The sequence below is a fragment of the Panthera pardus genome, unplaced genomic scaffold (genome assembly GCF_024362965.1).
Source record: "Panthera pardus isolate Hobbes unplaced genomic scaffold, ASM2436296v1 HiC_scaffold_8, whole genome shotgun sequence".
Classification (NCBI taxonomy): domain Eukaryota; kingdom Metazoa; phylum Chordata; class Mammalia; order Carnivora; family Felidae; genus Panthera; species Panthera pardus.
In genome coordinates, this window is record NW_026527013.1 from 45,342,495 (window position 1) to 45,363,818 (window position 21,324).

General features: G+C 38.0%; 1 protein-coding gene across 7 annotated transcripts in view; it reads left to right on the plus strand.

Annotated features, from left to right (window-relative positions):
- Positions 1-21,324, plus strand: part of LOC109254642 (contactin-4) — an 893,345-nt gene that overhangs the window by 710,624 nt on the left and 161,397 nt on the right. For all 7 annotated transcript variants that reach the window (XM_019428738.2, XM_019428734.2, XM_019428733.2 and 4 more), the window contains 3 exons: positions 1,891-2,088; positions 18,287-18,389; positions 21,013-21,197. In XM_019428738.2, the coding sequence (XP_019284283.1) occupies positions 1,891-2,088; positions 18,287-18,389; positions 21,013-21,197 (486 nt within the window). The remainder of the gene's footprint in view (positions 1-1,890; positions 2,089-18,286; positions 18,390-21,012; positions 21,198-21,324) is intronic.

The following is a 21,324-nucleotide window of genomic DNA, read 5'->3' on the forward strand; positions in this document are numbered from 1 at the left end:
GTTCTCCTCATTGTTCATATGAGAACATTGATATGCTCAGAGATCTCTTGGTTTGCCCAAAACTCACACACAAATTGAGTGATCAGTACATAGTGCTGTGCTGTTTGCTCTGCTGTTTGTTAAAATCTCCTGTTTTTCATGGGTAAACAGCCATACCAATTGAACTTCCCCATGATCTCTTATAGGGGCTTTCCTCCCCCAGATTTTAGTTTCTTCAGGAAGTGACTAGCTTGCTGGGAAGCACTTGCTTATTTATACTGAGTATCCTCTTGACATCAGCATGGGGTTACTTATAATTACAGGCACATGCGTAAATAAAATGATTAACTATTCTCATATAAACATAATTATATCTCTCTAAAATAATACAGGAGGAAACGTTATAATCCAGGGATAAAGGGAAAGCAATCTGCATGACCCCTCCTTTGTATGTAAACAGTGGATTATTAAGGCAGAATATGTTTCCTGTTGCACCATTTGGTTATTGAGGTCAATCACGCTTGGGACTCATCTAAGTATTAAAAAACAAAAATGCCTTTATAGCAATTAGTGTTCTCTTTACAAAGCTGAAGCCTTTCTCCCATTTTCCAAGGACACTGCATACCTTTAAACTTCTGCCTAGAATTCTATTAAAGAAAGATATATAAGAATTCAGCCAGCTGGTTCTGAAACCAGAATCTTCTTTTGCATCTAGTTTTCCCCCTCCCCTACCAATGTAGTTTTTAAAGATAAAGTGGGGGCACATTAATCATTGCCAGTGCCTCGTATATCACTTCTCCAGCTTTGGACACATCTGGAGATCACACTTTAAAGAGAGGAACCATGGAATGCCTCGAGCTGAAGACATTTGATTTCCTTGGAGCACAGTGGTTCACTGCAGCCATTCATGCCAGCTCACTGTCAGTGAGGGTTCTTCTCAGAAATTGAAAGCATGGGATCACATATTCATTCGCAAAACATTTACCTAATTCTTGAGAAAAATTAGAACTTTGTAACAGATGTTTTCACGTCTGGCTGCCCATTACACAAATCCCACTGGCATTCTGGGATGAATAAGCATTGGCAAAAAAAAAAAAAACGTTGCTCTTGGACTGCTGTTTCATACGCAGTCCCTTATAAATATAATAAATTTTTCAGCCAATATTTTTAGGTACACATTTACATTTGGGACCAGCCCTCCGGCCAGTCAGCATGTGTTTAGCAAGTATTTGCTGCAATATTAAACAACCGTCTCACTCAAATAATGGAAAAATAGTTCAACTATGCAAGAAAAGAGTAGGAATGTGTGTTGATAGTAAGAAGTTTTGGGAGAAGACTAAACTGAGACCCAGAAATTATTCTGTACCTTCATAGGGCCAAGAGTTTGGATTTAGTTACTTTGTTCTCCAGTGCTAACGTTTCTCAGTTGATGGAAAACTGTAAAATGTGTTGAAAAACACAAAGTGCTATGCTGCACCATAACAATTATTATATATAAAATGAAAGAAGTGATCCAAATGGTTTTCAGGGTGGCTTCCAGCCTTACTGTATCAAAATTATAGACTGTCTGGGTCTATAATTTGTGCATGAACTCAGTAAGTATTGTGCGGTGCTTGGCACATGCTTAGCAAACTATAAATGCTTATTCCCTTGGCTTAAAGAGGTTGGACTTGTTTTAATCAACTATCAGTGTGTTCTTTTTAGTTCTCTAGAGATAAAATCTTATTGACTGACAGTAGGAGTACTGGTAAAATATTTAAGGGATTGTGATCACTTCCTGTTTATATTTAGCAGGCTGAAAAAAAATCAGTGGGCAACATGTGAATTTCTAACTTGCCCATTTTTTTCATGAATACAGTAGCATTCTAATGCTTGAAAACATTTTTGCAATGATGATTCCTTTGCTTTCAGAGCTCAGTTATGCCTGGATCTTCAATGAATACCCTTCCTATCAGGATAACCGCCGCTTCGTTTCTCAAGAGACTGGGAATCTGTATATTGCCAAAGTAGAAAAGTCAGATGTTGGGAACTATACCTGTGTGGTTACGAATACAGTGACAAATCACAAGGTCCTGGGACCACCCACACCACTAATATTGAGAAACGATGGTGAGTTTCCTAAGGGATTTTGTTATTCCCGTGTTTTGAGATATGTTGCATATGGAAAACTGTTATATTATTGGCACACAAACGCTGTCTAAATGACATTTAAGAAAAGTTTAATGCTTTTTACATTTGGTTGCCTATATTTGCTCCACTTTGTGTAAGAAGTAAGCCCATGAATCTGTTTTGAAAACTAATTAGAAATTTAATTGCTAATCTCAACAGGAATGGAATGTGGATTTAGGTGAGTATAAATAACAAAGTGTTTCTTTTTCACTTAAAATGTATACACAAGCAGAATGAAGTAGAAGGTTGAACACCTAGCTCATTAATCAATTCTATGTGATTTAGTATTAAGTGTCCAGAAAGAAGTTTTAAATTACCCAAATAACTTCTGGATTTATGATACAAATGACATAGTTCACACTACAATGAAATGCAGGAATACCAAGGCTTATTTGAGAAATAAATTTTAATTTCCAATACTTTTGTGAAAATGTTTCAAGAAAACATGTGATTTTCCCCTTAATTATCTGGATGAATGACATAACAGTGTATGGTAATTCACCGTGTGCTTTTCAAAGGCAATCTTACTGAACTGTATGCCAAAAATCTAGTTCCACTATGCCTTTTCCCCACCAGGAGTCTTTTTATGAATTCTGTCCCCTCTTCTTGAGATGCTTCTCCTCCTCTGAGTCCCAGCCTTTCATTTGACTAAATGATACTGGTCCTTTCATTTTCTTCAAGTATATCACTTTCTCCCGGAAGTTACATCTGTCTGACTCCCTCCCGACTATGCTGCATCAGGTATCTTCTCTATCAAGTCCAATAAAGCCCATTACTATAACCCCAAGAACTCTTCATTTTGTATCACAATTACCAGTGTGTTTCCCTGTCTCCCTAACTATAAACTTGCTATTTTAGAAGCACATGTAGTGCCTTGATCACTAGTGTATCTCCAATACCTGTACAATACCTGGAACATAGGAGATTCTTAAGAGATATTTGTGGAGTAAAAGAAAACAAAACACAATTAAGTCTTTCAATAATGGCCAGTATAGAGATTTAAGCAGCCATGGTTAAATATTTATGTTTCTATTCTTTTTAAATTCCATGCCCATCAAGTACACACTTGAGCCTTCCATTATCAACAGGAATTACTAGACCCATTGTACAGGTAAGGAAACTGCCAGACAAGAATGTTAATAACAAGCTTTTACTAGGTACTTAACTATTTGCTGGATGCTCAGAATTTTACCAGGATTATTTCAGTGAAACCTCAAGCAACTATATGAGGAATATCCTCTTTTATCTTTTATAGATGAATGAACTGGGGCTCAGACATGTTAAATAACAAACCCCAAAGCCACATACCTAGCTAAAAACTAATGGCTCTACAGTTCACACTTAGCTCCCACGTCCTGTTGATTCCAGAGCTAATACATTAATGCCTCAATCACTAGGTTTCATTTCATTACACTCTACCACCTCTTACCTGAATTTGTACAACACAAACTTGCGGATTCAAGCCTAGAACTCAGATTTCTCTCCAAATATGTTCTTCTTCCCTTCTGTACTGAAGGGACTTTGTACCCAGGTGCGGCTGTGAATATGAATTTCTTAGAACAGGATATTTGTAGACAAACCAACTTGCAAATAGGGTCTGAGCATCCTTACAGCATAAACCATACTATGGAATTTTTTAGCAAATGATGTAGATTTGAATCATTCCTTTATTTACTCATGCATTTAACATGTATTTATTTAGCACTTACTATGTGACAGCCACTATTAGTGCAGTGAACAAGAACAATAGGGCCTCTATCTCATTTCACCCACATGTTCTGGGAGGACACAGGTAAAAAACAAACATAAACAAAAACAAAAACCCAATTACTTTAGTACTAAATAAAACAGTATGATAAAATACAGGTCCTATGGAGTGGAATGTCTACTTCAGGCAGAATTGTCACTGAAAACCTTTCTGAGGAGATGACATATGAGCTGAGACTTGAATTCTAAGAAGTCAGCCCCTGTGATGGTCAGAGGGAGGAGCAGTGCAGACTGAGTTGACATCACATGCAAAGGCCCTGAGGCCTGAAAAAACACTGGGCATGTTCAGGAAGAAAAGAGAATGTGAGCATAGACAGAGCATAATGAGCAGGGTGAAGGTTGCTTCGAGTTGATATTGGAAAAGAATCAGTAGCCAGATCGTGTAGACCATGGAAAAAAGCCTGGATTTTATCTCGAGTGCAGTGAGAAGCCATTAGAGGATTTTATGCAAGATAGTGATGTATGTTTTGTAAAAGTTTCCTTAGCTACTGTGTAGAGATTGACTAAACAAGTGAGAGTGGTCGCTGCATGTCCAACTGAAAGACTCTGCAGCAATTCAGTTGGGAAATGGTGGCAGCTTGAACTAGGGAGTAGCAGGGGGAACAGAGAAGTGGATGGATTGAGAATCTGGTTTGCGGGTAAAGCTGCCCGAATTTGCCTATGCACTGAATGTGAGAGGTGTTGGAAGAGAAAATCAGGGGTGACACATAGGTTTCTGGTGTAACAAGTGGGTTGATGGGAATGCCATTTACTGAGGTTTTACTGAACAGGGTTGGAAGGGGGAAATCCAAAGTATTATTTTAGTCATTATTTGTAAAGCCAAAAGCTTGACTTTTCTCTTGGCAACAGAAAGAAGTATTTGCTTTCTGCTGCTTCTGCCATCTCTCTGTCATAACACCCGTCTGATATATTCACATGTGCTTATTCAGCTCGCCTTCTCCACCTCGCCGACATTGTGATCAAGCACAGATTGTAGGTTTCATCCAGCTTTGTTCTGGGGACCAGCACAGTGCTTGCCAGATGACACACGTTAAATTAATATGTTGGAATAAGCTGAATTAGATTAAATAAAACTAAAAATTTTATCCATTTAAAAAACTATCGATGCTCTCTCTCCAGACTTAAGGATGAAGAAACTTTGTCAAAAGATGTGCTCCAATGGCGTTTTGTATAGAATTATTTAAAAATAAATCCCTCTGACCTCTGTTTATCATGCACTTACACCAGAATGTCTGTTCAGTGGTGTTATCCATTCAGGTGTCTCAAGTAACAAATGTAATGAAATATTGATGATTCACTAAGACCTAGCCCAGGAGACATGTTGCACAGAGTTGCTAGAAGGAACACAAATTCAGGAACATAAGAACTCCAGAATCATGGACACCTCAAGTTGGCAACAACTTTGCCTTTTGCTTGGTTTTTAGATATATCTTGACTTGTGTAATATATCTTCATAGAGATGCCAAATGTTTTTGATAGAATATTTTATCACAAAATTAGCAGAATAAGGATCTCATTCTTCAGCAATTAATGCCCATTCATTCTTAATTTCCACGAGAGTTGCATGGTGAAAATTCATAATATGTCTATTCCATTTGGGCTGGAGTATATAAAATGGATACTTGAACTATATTACTGAGCACAAAATAGGTTATTTAATTAGCTCTTTCTGGAGGTAAGAGAAAAGGAGAAATATAAATCAAGAAGAGATTGCAAAATAAAGATGACATTCTTATTAAAGTCTATTCTACAGGAATAAAATCAATAAAATTATCATTCTGTATGATCTTGTATTTAGAGACTGTATATTAGACTGATAAGTACAAGGCTGTATAGAATTTGTACAATCATTTTGTTAATTGAAGCTCTCTCAAAATTGCACATCCTCCTTCTGCCTCCGAAATGCAAATAAGCAAGGCAACAGTTTATTGCCTGAAGTGAACTAATTACCATGGCTAGTCATTTTCTCTGCTAAGTGCAGATGTAGTTTAAAGAACTAGATGTCCTCAATATTCAGGTTATTTCCTTGGAGTTCCAGCTAAGCATTTCTGGACTATGATTCATAGTTTCCAGCCCATAAGGTGACAGTGAGTCATAAAGAGTGAACAGTGAACGTTGACTCAAGTCCTGAAAGGCGTCAAGTGTGATGTGTCCCATGTTTATCCCACTGACCCTTTTTACCCCTTGTCCCCAGCTCACCACAAGTCGGCAAGACTTCAGTACTTTATGTTCCCTTCACACCCCCACACTGTTCACCTGGCTCACCCCTTCCTGTGTCTCAGATTGTTACTGAAATGTAGAACAGGATGGTTTAGAGGTCAGACCTGAGGACTCTGGAACTGGGCTCCCAGGATAGAATACAGCTGCGCCACTTATTAGCTATGTGACTGTGGATGTCAGTTTCATCTCCCTGTGCTCCGTTTTCTCATCAGTCAAGTGAGGATGATAGTACCTAGCTCAGAGGCTTATTTTCTGGGTTAAATTACAAATAAAGTGCTTTGATCAATGACAAAATAGAAAGGCAGCATCAGTAACTTACTTACATAGATATACTCAACAAATTATATCTATATACTTAATATTTTTTAATGTTTACTTTTGAGAGAGAGAGAGAGAGAGTACATGTGTGTGCACAAGCAGGGGAGAGGCAGAGAGAGAGAGGGACACAGAGGATCTGAAGCAGGCTCTGTGCTGACAGCAGAGACCCCAATGGGGGGGACTCGAACTGTTAGATCACAACCTGAGCCAAAGTCAGACACTTAACCAGCAGAGCCACCCAGGCACCCCTCAACAAATTATATTTTTAAAAACAGATTACATAGTGTATAGGTAGTATGATCCTTGTTTTGTAAAGTATATGTGAATTAGGACAGAGAAGGTTGGAAATACTGCTCTTCAAAATGCTAACAGTGTTAAACTTTGAAGTGTTTAACTTTCAGTGGCAAAATGTTTGATTCTTATTTTTTTTTCTATTTGTTGTATTTTCTAATTTTTCTACAATGATTAGAGATATTTTGAATTTTTAGAAAAACATTTGGTAAAAGGGTTATGTATAGATTATTGACTCTACAAGACACTTAGAGATCACCCAGTTTTCTATCTTTATTCTTTGACAAAGAAGAGCATTGAAAACCAGGAGAGTAAGGTGAGGAAGTTACCGGGGAGAAATGCCCAGTGCTCTGTCGCTGTGCTGTTTAACTGAGGTTCAGGAAAGCTGTTTGGGGCTCTAGATTAACAGATTTACCTTGTACCTTTTATGTTATGACTTAAATATTTTTAATATTGATAGTTCTCCTAAATAATGACATGTTGCTGTATAGTACTTACTTCCAGGAAGTATACAGTTGAGAGTTATTAGACAAATGTGAGAGAGTTTTATATCAGAGTTTATTTACCTAGATATTTTGAAATCTGCTTTGGAAAGATAATGTAACTTGTTGTGTGGGAAAGTGCACCTGTTACTTAGGTACCATGAAGAAAAGCAAGATTTAATTGAGAAAACTATATCATAATTATTTTTAAGACAGGTACTAAAGTCATCTATGGATCAATATTAGCCAACTGCTGGTTATTAATGATGATGAGCCTACTCTATTATGAGCTTCCTAAACAGATATCAAAGGATTATCCCTAAATTTCTATAAACAAAGGTAATAGATTACCCAGACAACATTAACTACAAGAGAAATCGTAGATTTAGGTGATAGTTATAATAGCTATTTCTTCTGTCTTTAATCACTACCCCCAACTCCTTCTAAAATGGCTGAAGAGGAGAAAAATTGGCAGATATTAGTACAGTCTTGGGAAAATGAGGTCATGTCCATGAGGATGTTTATGTACATTACATTTATATATAATTGAGCAGGAGTTATTATATGACCTCTGCCTTTTCTCTCTCTTTTTCCCTAGGCTGGCTGGGGATTGGTTTGGCAGTCCTTTGTTTTCCTTATTAGAACCAAGACAGATTTTGAGCAGTTCATAGCCAGCGTCTGTGGGATGGATCTGTGCTTTGTATGGTGGATATTAAATGTTTTCGAATATTATCTCTAATGATAACTCTAAATAGAGGAAACACTAAGGAACAGGGAATAAAGGGTTTATCTTATCTTAGAGTTTCAAAATCTCTCTCTTTCCTTCTTTTCTCTTTCTCTTCCATTTCTGTGTGTATATACATTTACAAACATGTATGTAGGCTATGTTGTGTAAATACACATATGTTTTATACACAAGATATATATTGCCATTGGAAGTTAAAATGTAAACTTCACTTTTCCATGTAAAGTTAAATTATTTAAAATTTGTATAACCAGAGTAACTGGTGATATTTTTCTAAGTTCTCACTCATTTTTCCCAGCCTAATTTTATGTAGCCATGAAAATTCTGGGGTGCCTGGCTGACTCAACCGGTTAAGCATCCAACTCTTGATTTCAGCTCAGGTCATGATCTCACAGTGGTGGTATTGAGCCCTGTGGTGAGCTCTGTGCTGAACATAGAACCAGCTTGGGATTCTCTCTCTTACTCTCTCTCTGTCCCTCTCCCTGGTTCATGCTCTCTCTCTCACAAAAGAAAAAAAAAAAAAAAGAAAGAAAGAAAGAAAGAAAGAAAGAAAGAAAGAAAGAAAGAAAGAAAGAAAGAAAATGCTGAGCATGGTCAGCACTGAAGTATTTAACATTCTCACCTGAAATCATCTTTAACCTAGTGGACAAGAGACCAGCTAACAACTTGAGTTTCCTGCAGTTTCAGAGCAGGAGGGACAGAAATAGATGTGCTGGACATAGGGTTGAGAATGTCCCTGAGTGGTGCCAACCACCTTTATCTCTTTTGCCATGGCCTCACCTCACCTGGGTTGCTGTGAAAGGGGGACAGGACTAAAAGTCAAGAAGAAAAGAAGCCATGGGAATCTGGGCTGCAGTCCCAGATCTACCACTAACTCATATGACACAATCGTGCCATTTCTTTAGTCCTCAGTTTTCTCAGCTATTAAAATGATTAATTTCTAATAAACCATATCTAAGGTTTCATCTAGTTATCCTCTAGGATTCTAGTCACAACTTTTGTACATTACCGTACTCCAGTCTGAGTATTCGCACAAGGTAGATAATATTAGATGCTAATCAACAGATTGCTGTTCATTGGATTGGATTTCTCCCAATGCTAAAAACCAATCCTAGCACAAAACTAGGTGCATTCACTCTTTCTGACCGAAATGGTCATTTGTGAGCCTTCACCTCTATGACTAATGGTGGCTCAGAAGACTGCATTCCCCTCAAAGTTCCAAATTTAAGACCAAAGACTAAAAACTGGAACACATAAAACTAGAACATTCTGGAATATTATGTAATATTGATGCAGTGTAATGTATCCTCCGTTATGATATGCCATCTGTTGATAGTAGACTTTTGTAATATTGCCCCAAACTGGATTAGAACCTCAAGTGAGCATTAACAACCAGTGTGTGTCTTCATACACAAAGCACCTTTATTGGTAGGCCACTTAACCTTGTGGGATCAGATCAGAAACCCAGTCATTAAGAAGATCTTTTTTTTTTTTTAATTGTAAACTTGATCTACAACATTTTATTGATGACCTAGCGTATATACTAGCAAGGATGACACCTCTGCTTGGCAGTGGGTAGAAATACGTTCTTCACTCAGACATATTTCTTTGTTACTTAAGATCTAGAGTTTATACCAAAACACTTTGTTTTATTTTACTCTCACTTCTAATTGCAACTTTTGTGTGGCTTTGTCATAGCAATCATGTCTTGTTTTTAATTCTCTAACAACATCACAGTTGAGGATCTGTGGGCGTAAAACATGTTTTATGAGGAGAATATCTAAATGACTAAAGGATGTGAGATATTTTGCTAAACTGCCATTGCTAATCTGATTTAATAGTGTCTTAATGGCTCTGGATATTTTGAAGGCTTGACAAGCTTAGAAACTTGGCAGTCAGCTTTAGACCCCTAGCACAGTTGTTCCATTTCGGGTCCATGTGGGCCAAAGGTCTTAGATGGTCATTTAACTAGTCAGTTAGAAAGCATCTGTTAAGTACCCGTTGTGTGTGGCACACTATAAAATAAAAAGATGCGCACTCAGCCCCTGAAACCCTACAGTCTTAGAGAATTCCAAATGAGTGAAGGCTCTAAAGTTTCGTTCTTATTGGAGTCACTGAATTGAGTTCCGGAAAACACATTTACAGACAGTAGGATTAGAAATGAATAAGGGAAGCAGAAGTGCCTAACCTAAAATAAAGATGACTTGGAGCATTCATTTGATTATGCATTTAACCAACAAATATTCATGGAGCACCTGTTGTATGCTTGTCACTAGGAATGCAGAAGTCTTTCTGTGCTAGATTATAGTCTAGCTGAGGAGCCTCACTGCAGTCTGAGGCAGGAGTGGGGCCACATTAGGGGAAAGTGGAGAAGTAAAGCAGGTTCATTTAAGTTTCTTTTGTAATAAGAGCCTGCAGTGGAGGGTGAAGTGAGATTGTGTATTAATTGTGCCTTGGAGGTGAGGAAATCTGACCTGGTTGTTGGGAATCACTCCAAGCTTCCATCAAGACTTGAGGAAGGTAAAGAATTCCTGGCAGTGAGGACAGAATTTGTGTAAACCAGGAGTCAGCAGACTCCCTCCTGCAGGCCACTTCTGCCCATGGCCTGTTTTTGTAAATAAAGTTTACCGTTTTGTCCATAGAAATGTTGGGTGTTCTTACTTAATTCGTAGATACTTTATAATTTTTGTTGCTATTGCAAATGGTTTCTTATTTTGAATCACATTCTCTAGTTAGTTATTGCTGATGTACAGAAATGCTATTTTTTTGTGTGTGAGTCTACATTTGGCAAGCTTGCTGACATCTCTTGTTAGTTCTAATAGTTTGTCAATTCTATCAACTCTCTCAAATTTTGCTATTTTTCTCATTTCCTCTAAGCCAAGGGTCAGCCAGCTTAGGGCTCATGGGTCGTATAGCATACCATCTTTTTGTAAATAAGATTTTATTGGACCATAGCCATGTCCTTTTTGTTTACATATTGTCTGTGGATGCTTTTCAGCTACAGTGGCAGAGTTAAGTTGTAACAGAGACTGCATGGCTCATAAAACCTAAATAAAATCCTTGTTCTCTGTCACTTTACAGTAAAACTTTGCCAATCCCTGACAACATGATAATATCTTTAAATATCTGAAGACTGTCCATCAAAAGACTTGTTTTTTTGTGGCTACAAAGACTTGAACTAGGACTAACATGCACAAATTAGAGGGAGAGAGAGAGAGTATTTTATTGAAGACCACGTGAAGAACGTTTTAGTAGGCTGAACATAAAAGTACTTACTCAATGGAAGATGAAAGCTGGCTTTCTTTCACTTAAAAGAAGACGACCTTGTAATTACTTGTCCAAACTGGAAACTGTTAGCAAATTATTTCAGGATTTCAGGTAAACCAGGACTCTTTGAGTCAAACCCAGATGCATTCACTCTACCTTTATAGGAGATTGCCTTCTGGAGCAACTCAAGTTACCTCTGCACTTTAATTATTGAGAAGGAAGCAAAGAATTCAGGTTTGAGGTCAAAATGTTTATTTTCACATCCCACAGATTTCTGAATACACCCTAAAACACCAAGTTTAAGAGGTGATGTACAGCCTTCAGTCTCTTTATTCCTCTTCTCCAGCATTGGAGAGGTTGTTGTTTGTGTCATCGTTGTCTCAAACTCAGTGGAAATTCAACTATTGGAGGGTGGAAGGTGGTAAAAGATTTTCCTTGGGTGGTCCCCTAGACTTCACAATGTTTCCTTCAACCAAGAACAAAACAAGTCTTTTTTAAAAGAGCAAAGTGTTAAACTCAGACAAAAGGATTAGTATGACTAATGAGATATTTCAAAATATGTGTAGATTAATGATCTGTATATGCATCATATGACAGTCCACAAGAAAGTCAATGTGGGAACTTTTCATAAGATGATGTTTGCAATTTTTTTACTAGAAAATACCACTTTGTGGAAGTTGGTAAAAGTCCCTTCTATGGTTTAATTTAGCAAGCACAGATTCCAGCTAAGGCAGGTGTTGGCAAAATGTTATGGCACGCAACTCTGCAAAGTGGCTTCTTTCTGCCAACACAGCGCTCTGCAAATTGTAGTTAAACAAGCATGGTGTGTGGCTGATTTCTCTTTCATAGTCTGTAATTTGCCAGTTATTTTGTTAAATTCTATGTTCTTACAGACATCAGCATCACCTTAATGATTTTCCAGGTTTTAAAAGGGGAACAGTCATTGCCACAAGGTCACCTACAAGTCCAGACTCTTGATGGGCATTGTCACTGGTAGGATTCCATTAATAATACTCTCACAATGACTAGCTCATAAGAGAGGTCTAGCATTACTATGTTATGCTTTTTGCTTTGACGTAACACTTCGTGGTTCCTACAGACATTCTTAAAGTGTACTCTGTGACCAGAAGCTTCAACATCACCTGTGAAATTGTTACCAATGCACATTCTTGGTCTCCATGTCCACATTCTAAATCAGAAACTTAAGCCTTCAAGGTGATTTAAAGTTTGAGATCCACTGGTTTAGAAAAAGACCTTAGTGGGGCGCCTGGGTGGCGCAGTCGGTTAAGCGTCCGACTTCAGCCAGGTCACGATCTCGCGGTCCGTGAGTTCGAGCCCCGCGTCAGGCTCTGGGCTGATGGCTCGGAGCCTGGAGCCTGTTTCCGATTCTGTGTCTCCCTCTCTCTCTGCCCCTCCCCCGTTCATGCTCTGTCTCTCTCTGTCCCAAAAATAAATTTAAAAAAAAAAAAAAGTTGAAAAAAAAAAAAAAGAAAAAAAAAGACCTTAGTAACTTCTAGCCATGTCTTTCTCAGAAAGTCAACTCTTTCAGTTATTCAGTAAACAATCATTGCCTACATATGCCTTGTTACCATGAAATGCGCTGAAAAAGAGGAGCCTACAGGTGTCAAGAAGGTAACAACCAGGTGTATGTTACCCACATTGTGCCCCTATTGCTAGGTACATTGCCTGTTTTATGGTTGGTATTACATGAATAGTTACTGCATTAATCCATCAGAATATAAATAAAGCTAAGCTCTTGACTCCTGATGATTCTGATGTGTAGAATTTTAAGTGTTGTAATTTTTGCTATTGTTATGGTGGCTCTCTTACTCCACAGAATGGAAAACACTGACGATGCATTTTAACGAATTAAGATTTCCTTTTTTATTTTATGTTTATAAATATGTGTCTAAGTGTGTCCAAAATTGAAAGCAAAAGTTGTCTCTGTAGGGAAATTGTATCATGAATGAATGAAATCATGCAAGAGAAAGGGAATATGGCTGAGATTATATATTCTGGTTGATCTTGATTCTATTATATGCACTCTTTATTTTCACTTACCTTAGTGTGTGGACACAGCTAGGCCTTCATATATTCCCACCTTTTAAATAGTTTGAAGATGGAAAAATGGTCTGGAGCAATTCCATCAGTGGCCTTTCTCTTTCTGCCTAATCATTCTGTGAATCACCAGAGCAGCTGTAGACCAATTAAGTTCAAAAGTGTACAGGTGGTCAAAGGAACGACTTGAAAAATGTGCTCTAGTTATAAGGAGCCTTTTGTTTCATTAAAAAAAATTAAATGGCAACAGCTTTTTAAATTTAATGTACAAAATAAAGGCCAAAATAGTTAAAATGAAATAAATAGTCAAATAAAAATATGGCTTGTTTCAGATGTAACTCAATTACATAGAACAGTTTGCAGGTGTCTCCCCCACCCCAAGTGTTCATAATATAGTTGGAGAAAATTGCTTCCTTCATTTTTTATGACTTTAATACTAGAACAATCTTTATATATAATGAAAATTCTTTAAACATCATGAACACTATGCCATCCCATCTCTGATCCATATCTTTATGTCCTGTAACAACTGCTATAAACACAGATCAATCTGTCTTATTACTAACTCTGTTACTTGAATTTCTATAGCTGTAAATAAAGATCAGTGTGTATCAACCCAGAAATCATCCACATGACCACCCAAACAGCCTAGAGTTCATTTTAGAGAAAAACACGGTCTAAGTGAGTGAACTCATACAAGAAGCCATGATGATGATACTTTAGAAATGACTTTCATGGCTGGAAGGAAGTGCATGATTGACTTAATGGCTATTATGTGTCATAGGAGAAGGCCCATATTCCTACATTTTTCCTCCCTTCCACAAATTTCTACTCGTCACAATTTTTTTTCTTTTTTTTTACTGTGATTTTTTAAATGTTATTAAATAATACTATTAACGTTAACAGAGAGAGAGAAAGAGACCATGGGCATGGGAGGGGCAGAGAGAGAGAGAGAGAGAGAGAGAGAGAGAGAGAATCCCAAGAAGGTTCCACACTGTCAGCACAGAGGCTGATGTGGGGCTCAAACCTACGAACCATGAGATCACGACCTGAGCCAAGAGTTAGACACTCAACCAACTGAGCCACCCAATCACCCCACAATTTTTTTTTTCATATGCCTGGTACTGAACTAGGATTTGGGAGGATTACAGAAAAAATTTGAAAGTCTTTCCATTTTTCGAGAAAGTGAAAACACAAAGAAAAAGAGATAACATATATATATATAAATAGCTATAAAGATGATCGACAACAGTAATGCTGTTTGAGAGGGGCCCAAAATTTTATGTGTAAAATTACATTACTTATATGGCAGTAGTTTTTTGGTGAGTTTAAGTGAAAGCAGTCCTCTGAAGGGGCTCCATTTGAGCTGAGACATGAAGCAAGAGAAAAGTTATCCGCCTAAAAATCATAGGAAGCATGAAAAATGAAAGACATTTCCACACAAAGACTTGCAAGCAAATGTTCTTAGAAGCATAACTCATTATCACTAAAAGTGGAGGCAACGTAAATAAATGCCCATTAACTGGTATTATGAGTTGAATTGTGTCCCTCAAAAAAGATATGTTGAAGATGTAACCCTCCTAGTACTCAAAATATGATCTTATCTGGAAATATGGTTTTTATAGGTGCAGTTAATTCAGGTGAAGTCATATCAGACTGCAGTTGGTCATTAATCCAGTATGACTGGTGTCCTTATAAAAGTACAATGGGAAGACACACAGAGAGAATGCCGTGTGATGACAGAAGTAGAGACTGGAGTGATACAGGTGTAAGCCCAGGAACACCAAAGATTTATGGCCACCACCAGAAGCTAGGAGGAGGCAAGGGACAATTCTACCCAGAATGTCAGAGGGAGCAGAGCCCTGTCATCACTTCATTTATGAATTCTACCCTCCACAACTGTGAGAGAATACATTTCTTTTTCTTTAAGCCATTCCGTTTGTGTCACGTTGTTGCTAATATGACCAGGACAGACATAAATAAAATATGGTATAACCATACAGTTGAATAGTATTCAGCAATAAAAAGGAACAAACTACTGATAAATTCTGCAACATGGATGAACCTTGATCACACTATGCCAAGTGAAAGAGCCCAGATACAAAAGAACACATGGTGTATAATTCCATTTATATGAAACATCCAGAAAAGGCAAATTATCAGAGAGAGAAAGCAGATTAGAAGCTGCCTCGGGCTGGAATGGGTTCTGAGGATTGACTATAAATAGACATGAAGGATCATGGGGTGATGGAAATGCTGAAAAAAGTGGATTATGGCCATGACTTTGCAACTTGGTAAATTTACTGAAAATCTTTGAATTTGTATGTAAATTATACCTCAGTAAATGTGTGGTTTTTTTTTAAGAAGTCAGGGGAAACAGTAGAGCTGAGGCACAGAGGTGTTAATGCTGTCTGGTCATTTAAAGGCCCCTGTGAGGTATAGAGTAGTCCAGACAGGGGAAGGGAAAAAGGATCCTAGAGGAGTGGACTTTGAGTCTGGGCCTTGATAAGTAGGAGTTTAGGATGAGGAGATGACAGGGCGCAGGACCGTGCACACTGTCTCTGCATTGCAGTGATATCTCACTTTCTCAGGACAAGATTGTGTGAGATATATTTTCTCCTTGGTATATCTTTCAGAGCTGGGTTAAAGAAACCTAATGCGTATGTAATGTTTAAAGAAAGAGAAGGCAGGGGGACCACCTGATCACTGCTAAAACAGCCTTGCCTGTTGTATTTTAACATTATTGTCTCATCTCCCTCCCGCACATGATACACTGCAGTGCAGACTGTTGTTATTTCCTGGGAGCACAAAAGACCTCTTTCTCCCAAAGCAATTCTTTTTTTAATTAACACTGCTCTTGGAGTACATAGCCACGCACACACACACACACACACACACACACACACACACACAGCACTAAAAGGTGTTAACTTGTTCCTGGGCTAAGAGTCATACTACTGATATTTATGGCACAATGAGTCAACCGTATGGGCTGTTGGTTAGCAAGTTCAGCAGCTGTGGGTGAATGCCGTCATTAGCAAGTGCCACTTCTTTGCTGGTCTAGCTTTGTGGCAAATGCTTAAAGGAAGGCAAACCCGAATTTAAGTGGAAGGGAACCCAAACTGGCCAAAAAGGAAGGAGTGGTTTTGTATCTGAATGTGGCAACATGGATTTAATGTATTTGAATCTAGTTTTCCAGTGTTCTTCATTGCGGTGGTGAGAGGCCATAGTAAAAGAGGAATTGGGGACCAGATTTACAAACTGGGACACCAACTAGTTTGTTGTAAAACTAAAGACAAACTGCTTAACCCCTTTGAGGTTACAGCCTTGCTCACAAAAGGGAGGGATAGATTAGAACCGATTTTAATTGCATTGGGGGGAGTGGGTTATAGTCCTTTTGAGAATAGATTGCTAGCTGCAGGTCCTCTCTGTAGGAAAGTGTTCATCCATGAATGCCAAGATTAAAAATGCTGAACTAAATTATTTAAAAGGCCCCTTCCAAATCCAACCTTCCCTGTCATTCTATGAAAGGAAAAAAATCAAAGTATGTTCAACTTTGCACTTTGGACCACATACTTCACAGCAAACCTAGCTAGACAGTTAGGTTATCTCACAGCATTGATTTTCTTTTTTGCACATTAGCAAAATCCCCTTGATGCTTCCCAAACATTGAAGCTGCAGATTAAAACGGTCACCTCAACCAAATGAGTGGAATCATTTCTCTCTGTCATTGTACCTGTCCCTGTCCATTCCTTGCTTTCACCTTTTCTTCTGAATCCCTCAGTCTTTTTTCCTATAATTACGGAAAGCCTAAAGGAGAGGTGAAATGAAGGATCCTATCATTTCTTAGTATGTTAGATAATTCCAAATTTTATATTGGCACAGCTGAATCAGAGATCACGGAAAGGACGAGACATTGAATAGAAATAAATGGATTTGATCAGTGGGAGATGGGGTCAAGAATGTATTGGTAAGAGGGGTGCCCAGGCGGCTCAGTCGATTCAGTGTCCAACTTGAACTCAGGTCATGATATCATGGCTGGTGAGTTCAAGCCCCACGTCGGGCTCTGTGCTGACGGCTCAGACCCTGGAGCCTGCTTCAGATTCTGTCTCCCTCTCTCTGCCCTCCCCCACTCATGCTCTGTCTCTGTCTCTCTCTGCCCGTCCCATGCTCATCTCCCTCCCTCCCTCTCTCTCTCTCTCTCTCTCTCTCCAAAATAAACATTTAAAATTTTTTTTTAAGATAATTTATTGATAAGAAATAATTGACTGGTTTTTAGTTATAAAGTATGGACTTAGTTTGTTAGGTTACGTTACCGTGACCACAATTGTACAATTTCCTACGATATAGGAAAGTGAGAGAATATGACCTTAAAGTCAGCATGCCTTTGGGAAGGTGGGTATGATTTAAAGATTGTTTTCTGTATTACTTCCTCCTGTCATTTTTACCTTGGTTCAGAATATAATGTCACTGGCATTTGATGTTACCTTCTCTGTACTAATTTATGATTAATTCAGATTGGTGTTGGAAGTGAATGATAAAGTAATTCGTAATTGAGTAACTGACTACTCAGATTTTTTTCTTACATAGACATAATAGAGCAGCAAGTATTTTGGTAAAGTACTTAAATTTTTTTTTGCAGTATGTTTTCAAAAAGATCATTTATTTGATTTCCCTGGTGACTGGGACTTTATCTCTCCCCTCCTTACATGGTCCATGACTCCCTTTTAAAAAAAGGTTTTTCAAGAAGTGAAGTTGTATGCACAGAGGATTTGATCCTAGGCAGATGGTATGGCACTGTGACACAAAATTTCCCCTAGCAGTAACTGGGAGAAGAGCCACAATTCAAGGCTGGTTAGAGATAGAACCTGCTTTAAATGAAGGAATTAATTGTGCACATAATGATGTATGAGAGCATCCTAAATTAACAAAAACACTAATGTATGTTTTAAAAGAGCCTCAAAGACTTAGTCCCTTTGTTTATTCACAGGGGTGATGGGTGAATATGAGCCAAAAATAGAAGTGCAATTCCCAGAAACGGTGCCGACCGCCAAAGGAACAACAGTCAAGCTGGAATGCTTTGCCTTAGGAAAGTAAGTCTGGTTTCTCTTCCGTCTTCTTCACCCTTCAGCCTGTGCGGCTGTAGAAGTTTATTTGCACTGTTCGCGGTGATGGCTTCTGAGGTGACTGAAAAGCAAGGCGGGCCTTTCTTTTTGTGATGCCATGTATGCATCTTTGATTCTGCCCTCTCACCATGGAGAGAGTACATGTAATGGCACAAAGGGGATTAGGCTGCCACAATTGACATGGCCACAAAGGAGAAGAGAATGGGCAATTCTGAAAAAGTATTTTCTTCTATTATTGTGACCTATAATGTGCACGCTGTCTAACCCAGAATGACAGGAAAACAATGGCCTTCATTTGAGGTACGCTCAAGCCGACTATTTAGAAAAATACGGACTTTCAGTCTGGCCCTAGTTTACAGAGGACGCATCAAACTTTTCTTGAATTTCTTTTTAAATTACCAGTCTCTTCTCTCTACTTTGGATTTTCTTCTCTGGCTAAAGATAGGGAAGATCTTATATTCTTTAAGAGAGTCTCTATTTTACAGACTCGCCTGAAAATTACTCCCAACTTTATTATTAAGTCTGTGGAATTATAGATAAGCCTAGTTGGGATCCAGTTAACGTTTCCATAGAGTATCTATCTCTCAGAGGGCACAAAGAAAATGGAAAAAGAGATCAGTTAAGATTTTCCCAGTAACCCTAAAAAAGGGGGGGGGGGTTGGCATAAATGGTACACACTGTCATCTGAAATGAGAATTTTAGATCATCTATGGAATTTAATGATTGATGTAGATCTCTACACCCAACCCTATTTCCCGCTAACCCATTGCTAACTCCCCATCCTCTTCCTGCGCCCAGATCATGGCTAAGGCAACAGCACTTGCTTGTGCCCAACCCCTGTATCAGCATGTGATCTGTTTCTGTATATTTTTTGTGTTTACAGCAACCATAGAAGAAAGGTATTCCTTTTTATCACTATATTTTCAGCTCTAATAAAAGGATTCTTTTGGTTTCCATGGTTTTAAGTCAGGGCAGTGTAAATTACACCAGTATCTTTACTTTGGCACCATACATATACTGGTAAATTTTTATGTCCTGAAAACTTATCACCTTAAATAAATTATGACATACCTGTAGGACTGAACACTGTTCAGACATTAAAAGTCAAATTGTAAAACAACATGTGAGAAATAGAAAATGCCCGTAATTTATTACTAAGAGACTGAAACCAGACTGCTAAGCAGCCTGGCCCCATTTTTTATTTTAAATATATACATTAGGAAACACAATCCAGGGAAAAGGTGAAAGCAGGTTAACTGGGCAGCCTAGATGTAAATTTGGTACACTATGCAAGGTGACACCTTGAAAAATCTTTTTTGAAGAGAGAGCAAAATTCTTGTTGTTCATACTTCAAAGGGGGTGTGAATTAAACTCTATTCATACTGCCTGAATGGCACTGGAATAAAAACAAAAGACCAAAATTGGGTTCCTCCAGTCTACACAAAGATATTTGGGTATGCATATCCAACTGCCAAAATACATCATCACTGCCCACTTAAGAGCAGGAAGACTGTGTCTAAGTATAGTTATTTGTAAAGGCCTGTATTAAGTGTGTATCTCATTAGATGTAAAGGCACCCGTAATGTACTTTTGATAGAACCCTTTCTGCATTTAGAGTTGGTGTCTGTTGAATGAACTTAATTGTTCTAAAACAAGTATAGTAGAATTGATGGCTTTAATTTTTTAAATACCATCTCAGGTTTTCCAGAGAAGATTAGCAAGTCTTTAGTCTAATTACTTCTCTGTGTGTGTGTTTTGTGAAAAATAAATAAGTAAATAATTGTATCCCCTGGTAGGAAGCTGCAGTCTTAAAAGCTGTGGTTAGCTTGCTAAAGCATTGATTTGCAGACTCAATGATGCCCTCCTTGCAATTTAAGATGTGCTCTAACAGTTATGGTTGTAGGATGATAGATGCCATGAGAGTACATAAAGACCCCACAGATGGCTGCTTTCCTTATCTTTCTATTTTAAGTAAAAATTTCCCTAAACCACTGTCTGGTGAACTGCTGTTATCAGTTGGTAAGGTTCTAGAGAGAATGTCCCAGGAGACAGAAAGTAGAAGCTGCCAGTTTCTTATTGCCTAACCCTTGAAACGGTACAACATCACTTCTGTCTTAGTTCAGTAATCAAAGTAGTCAAACAACGCAGCAGGTTCAAGACATAAGAGGGCCTGTACCTTGTATGAGAGGAATGTGAAAGAATTTGCCCGCATCTTTAATCTGACACATTTGTGCGTGGACATTTTTATTTTCCTGTTTATGATGTGGAAAAAAGCATTTGTACTAAAAAGATATATAACAAGCATATAAAAATGTTTTTTAGTGTTACTATTGTATAGGAGATATATTACCTTATTTAAGGTTATGAAAGGTTATTTGATTCTAAGAAAAACACTTAATATATAATCACACTAGAAATGTGGATATGGCTAAAATCGTAATAGTGATACATGAATGAATGAGCTTTGGGGAGTACTGTTTAGGGCAAGTTTATATGCTTAGAACCAAGAAGGAAGGGGTTATGGGAAGCATAGGTTCAAGTAAAAGATATGCTTTTCTCCAATTTGATTCACTCTTTTTTATTCTATCAGTCCAGTACCAACTATTATTTGGAGAAGAGCTGATGGAAAGCCTATAGCAAGGAAAGCCAGAAGACACAAATCCAGTGGAATTCTTGAAATCCCCAATTTTCAGCAGGAGGATGCTGGTTTATATGAATGTGTGGCTGAAAATTCAAGAGGGAAAAATGTAGCAAGGGGACAGTTGACTTTTTATGGTAAGTTTGCCTTCCCACTTTATCATTTGTAGTTTTACAGACCTTGGTATTAAAAGCGTAAACCAAGAGGTTTGCGTTCAGGCTTTTCAGAAAAGATTGTTTAGAATAGGATTGTATAAAACCCTTG